At 41.9% G+C, this 9,252-nt stretch overlaps 1 protein-coding gene across 1 annotated transcript; it reads left to right on the top strand.

The window, feature by feature from the left end:
- Nucleotides 1-5,401: 5,401 nt before the first annotated feature.
- six3b (SIX homeobox 3b) lies at nt 5,402-8,967 on the top strand. The gene is made up of 2 exons (XM_084341986.1): nt 5,402-6,361; nt 8,236-8,967. Exons 1-2 carry the CDS (start codon nt 5,667-5,669, stop codon nt 8,372-8,374), a joined length of 834 nt encoding a protein of 277 aa, XP_084198112.1. The 5' UTR covers nt 5,402-5,666; the 3' UTR covers nt 8,375-8,967.
- The last annotated feature ends 285 nt before the right edge of the window (nt 8,968-9,252 follow it).

Below are 9,252 nucleotides of genomic sequence, written 5' to 3'. Positions count from 1 at the left end.
CATAAGACTCAGTCCAAGGTAATAAAACCCAACAACTCTTTGTTTCAGATGAGTATAAAAAACACAATATTGAAAACATAATGCATGATTATGAATACTTAATGTCTGAACACCTCAGTAAACCTCCTTGATTCTCAAAGAGGTGAACAGATTTCTCTTTTTTAACTGATTTCTTGGGTGGATTGTTTGAAAAATGATTAAATCTGGAGGTGAATCAGTAAAACCAAGAAACAACAACGACTCCTGTGACAATAATATTTCCGTTTGAAGGAAATTAACTTTAATCTCACTCATTCTCTCCGTTTCCTCTCCGTTGACGTGGTGTTTTGTTCTCTTGCATGAATAAGTGTGCTTGGAAAGTGTTAACGCACACCGACTGTGAGTCTCTGCCAGTCTTTGTTCGGGCTCCAGCTGTTTGTATTTTTGGCCGCTGTGGTTTGTTTGTCGGGCAGCTGCTGTGTTTGTGTCGTTTAAGCTGTCAATTAAAAAAAACACCGTCGAGTGGTGAGATGACACCGACACAACACAGGATAATGATGTAATTACTGCTCACATCTGGCTCCAGAGGGCAGTGCGGCACATGAGAGGAATTATTAGTCAAATTATCTGATTATCTGATTATTTTGTTTGTTCAGTAAAGGTGTTTGTGCATCTGTCATGCCGTGGATGCTTGTTTTTTATTCATGTGTTTCTGAAAAACACCTCCCCTGTCCAGCTGTTTCAGCGCTCGCACAGCTGGACTCGGCAGTAAAGAGTAGCGAGATTAACTTCGAGGTATTGGGTTACAAACCAATCAGGGGCCAGGATTAGTCGCCCAGGTACAGTTACTTGAGTACCTGTCCTCAGAGGTCAAGCTGTGGTCAAACGGTGACCACACACACACACACACACACACACACACACACACACACACACACACAGAGCCTCCCTGCCTTCGGACCAGTATGATGATGAGAAGACTCACAATTTGTGACTGTTGATCCTCGTCACAAGTCCCAGAACTTCAATGTGACGTCTTTAATTTGCTCAATTTGTGTGAAAAACATTCCCAAACCAAATAAAATGCATTTTACAGCGACATTAAACTAGAAATACTATATATATATATATATCATATTTTAGAGGAAGGAACCAACATTTTCCTTCATGAAGGACTTAAAGATATTATATGTAACATTTTTTATATCACAAAACGATGATGTATTGTTTATTTGGACAACAATACGATGTATATGAGACAATATTATATCAATATCAGTAAAGGCTACATAAAAAATATATCAAATCATCTGCCCAGTTAACAAAATCTGTTATTTTCTGCTTTTGGCCATTAAAAAAATAACTACAAATAAATAACTCTAAACAATTGTAAAGTGCAGCACACATGCTAACAACTTTTAACAAAACTATAACACACATCTCAGTAATAACTGTCAAGGATACAAATGTCATTATTAGCTTAAGCCCATGGCATTTTACACTGCATGACTTAGCCTAGCAGCTAGCAGACTTTTCCTCCTTTCTACTAAATTAAAGGTGCAAAATGTAAGAATTCATACTCCTAACAAATAGGGGGCCGCATATCACCAGAGCAACCGCTAACTGCTGCTAACTATAGCTGCTGTTAGCTTGTGAGCTCAGAGCACAGAACAATACGATGGACAACAATTGGTTTTGTTTACTTTTGGCTGTTAGCATGCTAACTTCAATACATAACTCCTCAGACATAAAGATATAGCATCGTAGCTACTTATGTCTTTTGTTTTGGTTAGAATCTAGCAGCAGAAATTAGCCTACATACTGTGTGTTTAAAGGACTAGTTAAACATTTTAGGAAAAAACAGTTGCTCTTTTGTCGAGAGTTAGTTGAGAAGATAGATGCCACTCTCGTGTTGGTACGCTAAATATGAAGCTACAGTCAGGAGATGGTTAATAGCATAACAACTGGAAGAGCTAGCCTGCTCTTTCCTACATTTACCCCCCATAAAACAACAATTTCACATTTTTGCACTTTAGTTTTTGTACTTCATGTTAATTTGTGAGCTTCAGAGGTGTCTCAATGTATATTTTGTTAATTCAGACGGAGCCAGGTCTTTAAGCTAGGCTAGCCATCTCCTGGCTTTAGCTACATATTTAGCTCAAGAGTGGTATCGATCTTCTCGACTGTTTCTCAGCGAGAAAGTGAATATGTGCATTATATTTCACAAAACGTTCAATTATCCTTCTAAATTATTGTTGTTGATTACTTTTATGGCAACTAACTCGCTGATTAAGTTTCGATCAACCAGCACTTTAGCGTCAGGTTAGCGTGTATAAAAAGCTCCATCCTCCCATTATTTCCTCGTCTTAATTTTCATCCTCCTTTAGTCTGCCACCATCTACCCCCCCTCCCATCCTTCCTGTTTTTTTGGGTACCATTGTGCACCAAACTCTCCTGGAGCCCTGCAAGAGCACAAAAGCACAACAAAGACGCAGGAAGTGATTAGTGGCTTAACGAAGAGGAGGCTTTGTGGGGAGTTAGGGGGGCTGCACGGCCTCTTCCAATGAGACGGGGTGAGGGGGTTAAAGTTTCAGGGCTTAACAGGTCAGTGTTAAGTTGTAGAGGTCAGTGGAGAGGTTAATTAGGAGCTGGGCTTTTGTTTACGGGGGGGGGGATAAGGAGGCGCAGAGGCGATTCACTTCGTATCCTCGCTGTGTTCCTCGAGCCACAATCGAAGTGTCATCCACCCGCTTGTAGCTGCTTTCCCTGCTCCTCCCTGATAATTGTCCTGTCGCTGAAAGGAAAGATGTAGCTGAATTAACTTAATTGTCACCATTACAACACACTCGCCCCCTCATCCCCACAACACACACACACACACCTCGAGTACGTTTCCCTCGAGTGTGTTTGGTGTGTCCTTCCTGCTTCAGCTGCGAAGAATGTCTTTTCAACTTGGAGGAGCTCTGGCCATGACTGTCGCTCAGAGACTGTTGTGTGTGTTTGTCCATTGTTCTGCTGTTAAAACACACACAAGACAGAAACATGCTGCAATCCTCTGCAGACTCAAACATCTCAAGTAGAGCAGAACGAGCTACTGATGTTGAATGTATGTGTGGGAAGAGGAGAACAGAAACTTTACTGATGCTGAAACAGCTTTCTTGGCTGCTATAACCTTCTGGATCACCTTTAATCATCTGTGTTTGTGAATATGACGATGAAGTTGTGCTGTTAGTCTAAGGTGCTAACATTATCCAGCTAAATCAAACCATTACCATACATTAGCCTACCCAGAATGCAAACGTAGCCTGTCTGTCAGTAGCATGCTAGTAAATTTACCTGCCGAATCAGCCGCATGAATTCGCAAATGTTATCCACCCGAGACAGTATTTTGCTACGTTAGGTGGCTAGGTTTTCATCTGCGTTAGCAAGCAAAGTAAAGTTAGCCAACATTATCCAGATAAAATTAAAATATCACAATGTATTTCACATGCTTTGCAGTATGTTAGCTTTGACTTTGAACTCTAGTGTCGGTGTCTGTCTTGTAGTGGGAGCTGGTTGTTTGTTGACGTTAGCACGCTCCATTTCTAAGCTAACGTTGGCTAGTGTCGTGAGCGATTGTCACTAGTAGGCTAGTAGGATAAGAGGCGAGGTGGATTGGCACACATCAACAATGCATGTAATCTACTTCGTATTCTTACTTATTGTTCCTTTAAAACTAGCTAACACGAGCTCGGCACAGCTGAGAACCGAGGTTGTTTTATGCTAGTAGTGGTTGATGGGAGTGTTTTGTTTGGGTGCGTAATGTTAGCTCGTCTGCTAATACAGATGAATTGCTAACTAGCTAACGTAGCAAAATACTGTCTTGGGTGGATGATGTTGGTAGATTGGCTATAACGGTTTGCAAATTGCTATTCAGCTAACGTTAACAACAATCAGTAACTTACTTTCACTGAACTGCTTTCTTACAATTTGTATTTAATTGTTTTTAGGCTACTTTCTTATATTTATAGTCCTTTTATCCTCAGTTGTCTTTTTGTGGGGTAATTGTTGATTTTGAGAAGTGCCACAAATACATTTTTATAATTATACGTTATCATAAAGCTTATTCGATTGGATTTAATAAAGGCAGGAGAGATTACCCTGATAAGCGTGAACCCTGTGCATCATTTGGGGTGAAAAACTGGCACACGACTCCTCACAGGGACATCTGTCTGTTGGGGTAATTGGCATTAACCCTTTTAATCTGGGTGACCCCCTTTTTTCACGCCCAACACATCTGCACTGGAGCTCTCGTGAAAAGAGTGTGTGTGACAAAACAAAATGAAGATTTTGCACAATAAACGTACTAAAAGTGTGTTTTGCTTGTTTTCGTGCAACGTCTTTTGTTTGTTGTGCCCAAAAACAACTTCTTTCTATTCATATTTCATACAAAAACACACACACACAAGCATGAAGTGTGCCACACTCCTGAAGCATATGGCTCCAGGGCAGCCAAAATGTGTTAATGCTGATTGAATATGCTGCTCTATTAGACTAATGTTAGCAGGCTGTATGGGCCCGATGCTAATCCAAGGTAATAGAATGGAGCTGGAGCGCAGATTATCTCTAAACTTATGGATATTAGAGAATAGAAAAGTGATTAGAAAGTGATTAGAGTGGCGGGAGACCACTTAGAGAAACATACGCTTTCAGGTCCGGGTGAGATTTCCAATCACACCGGCCACATTACTGCTATTAATGATGCAAGCAGCTTACCGGCAGGACGACAGAGGTTATGAGATTGATTTGATAGGAGATTGTGATGTCGGCGTAGTTTAGTTCACCATGTTTTTTCATTTTATTTCTCTTGTCAAAGTCAGTTTTTCCTCCGCTTTGTGGTCTCCTTACTTTGTATTTTGCTTGCGTTCTCTTGATTTTGTGATTCAAAAGTCATAATCAATATCAATAATTCACCTGAATCAATAATATTTGTTGAATTGAGTCGTGTGGATATCTTTTTAAATTGTTCAGACACATTTTGTTCTTTTATGTTTCGACAGAGGGTTTAATGTGTCTCTTTCTGTGTTGGGGCTTCTGGATCAGACAGAACCGACTGATCTGAAAACTATAATGATCTAAAATAATGATAAATGCTGTCTGTGACAAAAATAGTGATTTTTTTTATTAGTTTTTTTTTGTTTCTGATGCTGTTTTTTGTCATCTTCAGATCAGTTCCACTCAAGCGTGGACAAAAAGCCAGTAAGTGCTTCTGGAGTCAAGTTTTTCTGAGTCAAAGTATCTGTTTTATGTTTAATGAAATGGTACAGCGCCAATGAAAAGTATTCAGATTCAGATAAACAGATTTCTACACAGTAATGTTAATTAATTAAAAACATATAATGTAAAATAAGTGACTGCATTGAAAAGCACTAACAGGGTAAAACATCCATGTGGCTGAATACTTTTTTATAGTCACTGTATGTGTCCAGCCTCCTTGTCCTCCTCAGGACGGAGATAAATCCTCTGCGTTTGATTGACAGTGTTGTCATGACAACCCCGCATCAGCTGAAGGGTGACCAATCAGAAGTCGGAGTGAGGGTCCCTCCCTGACTCCCAGGTGAGCTAAAGAGTCAGACTTGAGCAGCTTTCTTGTCAGACTGTTTCAGAGACACGCTTCGTCTCCTCTCTGGCTTCACTCTGTCATCCTGATGGTGTTCAGATCGCCACTCGACTTTTTCTCAGCCTCCCGGATCCTCCTGCCCCACTTCGCGGATGGGCCCCCTGTTCTGGCCCGGTCCCGGTCCCCGGAGGACCCTCCCTCCGCCTGTCCTCCCCTGGCTCTCCCTGGACTGTGTTTCTCTGCGGCGCAGATCGCGAGCGTCTGCGAGACTCTGGAGGAGACCGGGGACGTGGAGCGGCTGGCCCGCTTCCTCTGGTCCCTCCCGGTGACCGCAGACGGCCGCGACTCCATCTCCGAGCACGAGTCGGTGCAGCGGGCTCGCGCCGTGGTGGCCTACCACACGGGGAGTTTCCGCGAGCTTTATCACATCCTGGAGACGCACCGCTTTACGCGCGCCTCGCACGGGAAACTGCAAGCAATGTGGCTCGAAGCGCACTACCGGGAGGCCGAGAAGCTCCGGGGGCGGCCGCTCGGACCGGTGGACAAGTACCGCGTGAGGAAGAAGTTCCCGTTACCGAGGACCATCTGGGACGGAGAGCAGAAGACGCACTGCTTTAAAGAGCGCACGCGGGGGCTGCTGAGAGAGTGGTACCTGCAGGACCCGTACCCCAACCCCGGGAAGAAGCGGGAGCTGGCGCACGCAACCGGACTCACGCCGACTCAAGTTGGGAACTGGTTCAAAAACCGGAGGCAGAGAGACCGAGCGGCTGCAGCCAAGAACAGGTCAGTGACTCCCACTGGAAATAAGTTGTTCATTGAGTCTCCACAGGAAAGAACTTAGACTTTATTTTACTGTTAAAATCACGGCAGCTGTAAATGTCCACAGTTTAATCCGTCTTCTCGTTGATCACTCACTTATTTTCCGCTCTCTTGTTGAGGCTGTTTCCTCTCCACATGCAGCACAAGGCTGTGCGTTAAAAGGGCCATTCATGCGTAAAAGCGCGCGGCCATCCAGCTTGTAGGTTTTTTTTGTTTCCCCTGACCTGGTCGATCTTTTTTCACCCTCTGCCTCTCTATAATTTACTTCAGGGTCAGTGTGCGGGTCAACCGCTCTGGTGGTGAAGGCAAAACGTGCGTGAATGGGAGCGAGTGGCTCAAAACACACAGGAGATAATTTGGTGTTTGGCTTTGAGGGTTTCGATCGATTTAAAACAATTATTTATACAACAATAGATTTATTGTTTATGTTCATTTTAGGATTTTATTTTTACAAGAACAAAATTAAATTAAAAGTTTTGTTTTTCAGTTTTAAAATAAGATTTTTCTTCCCTCAGAAGGGAAATCCCAGTTACAGCCGCACAAGGATAAACAGGGAACATTAAAGGGGCAGTGTGTAGTTTTTTGAGAAGAAATTCAAACTCAGAATTTTAATATTTACAATATTAATGAGGTAAAACTCAGAAATACATATTTTTTTCATAAATGAATAAACGAGCTGTTCTCAGAGGAAAATGAGGTCCAAGAACACTGTTTGAAGCTAGGAAGGTGGCAGGGTCCGCCACATATAAACAAAGTGAAACAGTATGAAAAAAGAAATCAGTCAATGAAGATATTTCTCTTCTGATTAAAAGAGAAATTAGACACAAAATGCAAAATTACAGGCGATAATAGCAGCACACGCAGCTGAGGCTGTTCTTTAACTAATGGAGCCGTAGCATGTAAAGCAAAGTGATGTTGTATAATATGATGATGTAATCATACCTGCAGTTTTCTGTATTAGTGTTGACACAGTAATGTAAAACAAACAGTATAGTGTTATATTTAAACCGTGCATATTTCCATAGCATTATATTGTGGTATTTAATGCAGTGTAACAGAAATGTTGTGGTATTAATGAAGACGACAGCAAAACAGCTCAGATAAGATATAAAGTATGAATATATTAACAGTTTAGTTAAATATATGCAAAGAAATTAGGCATATTATTGATGTAACATATGTCTGGACAATATATTGATATTATAATGTAAATGATAAATATATTAGTTTTGTGTCCAGTATTTGCAAGTAAAGCCCAACAAAGACAATGGTGAGGGAGAGCTGGCTGGTCAGTTTGAAGACAGTCTGTGGTCTCCACTGCTGTTGTGCTGTGTGACGGCAGTGGATGCGAAGAGCAGAGCACTGGTGACTAAAGACTGAAAGGCGTCAGGGATCCACCAGCAGATCTTTGGTCTTGCTGAAGTTGAGCTTCAGGTGAATCCTCCTGTAGTTTAATCTGAATCTGAGGTGTATGAAGAGGAACGGTCCTTGCACAGGGCCTTGAGGTGTGCCGATGTTGGTGATTACAATCTCAGAGGCGTTACCATCCATTTCTGACATACTGTGGCTGACCAGCGAGGTGGTCTGTGATTCAGGATGCAGCTTCAGGGGGCAGGGTGAGAGAGAGAGGGCCTTGTGGATCATGAAAATGATGATATCCTTTACTGTTTGGCTGGTACTGAAGGAAGGAAGGCAGTCAGTCAGTAGGGTCGTCGAGTACCGTAGAAGCAGCCTGTCAAAGGACACGTGATTTAAGAGCTGCAGGAGGTCCTATTAGTTTCGACATCTTCCTCGACTTCCTCGCTCATAACAACTCTTCCTCTCCTCTTTATTTTCAGGTTGCAGCACCACCGGATGTGTCCGGACGGGGCGCGGTCGTTCAGCGGAGGAGAGTGCAGTCCAGACGAAGGCGGCGAGCCACCAGATGGAGAAACTCTTCTCTCGGTAACGGACAGTGACTCCGACTTGGATGTCTGAGACTTTTTAATCTATGAAAATGGACCTTCAGGACTCCTGTGAAGCTCCGGTGTGGATTACCAGAGAGAGGAGGAGGACGTACGCAGACAAAAAAAGGCTGGTCAGGGTTTGCAATAAATGTTCAGGGCATAAATCAGCTCCATGTTAAAGATTTGTTTTAATAGATTTATGTCTATGCTGCTTGTTTATTGATCACCTGCTGCAGATCAGACCCACAGTTTTTATTTTTAACCTCTCTGGATGGTGACATCGAGCCGTGGACCCCTGTTGGACTAAAACTAAGGGACCTAAACAGACCAGTGACATAATTATTCTTATTTTCTCTAATTGTGTGTCATTTCATTTTATTTTTTTATAAATAAAGCTAGTTTCTTTAGACCCCTGGATGTCCACTGCTGTAGACAATCAACACGCACTGAAGCCTTCTACCTCCCGTCTGACCTTTTTTTCAAGTTTCTTTTACCTTCGCGTCGACTTTATTTAAAGTTCACAGAGTTCACTGTGCAGTCTGTGTGTGTGATGTCGTCCTTTATGTTCAATCTGATGCTGAATAAATGTTTTGGTATTTTATATAAATAAAATTATTTAATATATGACTGTTATTGTGCCTGTTCTTCTTTAATCACACCATATTTCATAACATATCATATTTAATGATATACAGTATGATTAGACACAGGAACAAATCCTTACAGTGTGTAATAAAGCATGTTTTAAGATACTGATGATTCACAGGTGGATTTAAATATGTTAATTGTTTAACTGTAGCTTTAACCTCTGATAAATTATGCTTGTTAATCTTTAGACGTAAAGACGTAAAATACTTTATTTGTCATACAACAAGTTTTCAGGGGCCAGCAACAGTCGAGTACAAGATA

This window comes from Pagrus pagrus (assembly GCF_965226575.1).
Source record: "Pagrus pagrus genome assembly, chromosome: 21".
NCBI classification, from domain to species: Eukaryota; Metazoa; Chordata; class Actinopteri; order Spariformes; family Sparidae; genus Pagrus; species Pagrus pagrus.
The sequence above is the reverse complement of the archived record's forward strand: the minus strand, read 5'-3'. Positions and strand labels throughout refer to the sequence as shown.

Coding starts and splice junctions, on each gene's coding strand:
- six3b (XM_084341986.1), top strand. CDS start 5,667: ATGGTGTTCAGATCGCCACTCGACTTTTTCTCAGCCTCCCGGATCCTC. Junction 6,362..8,235: donor GCGGCTGCAGCCAAGAACAG/GTCAGTGACTCC, acceptor CTTTATTTTCAG/GTTGCAGCACCACCGGATGT.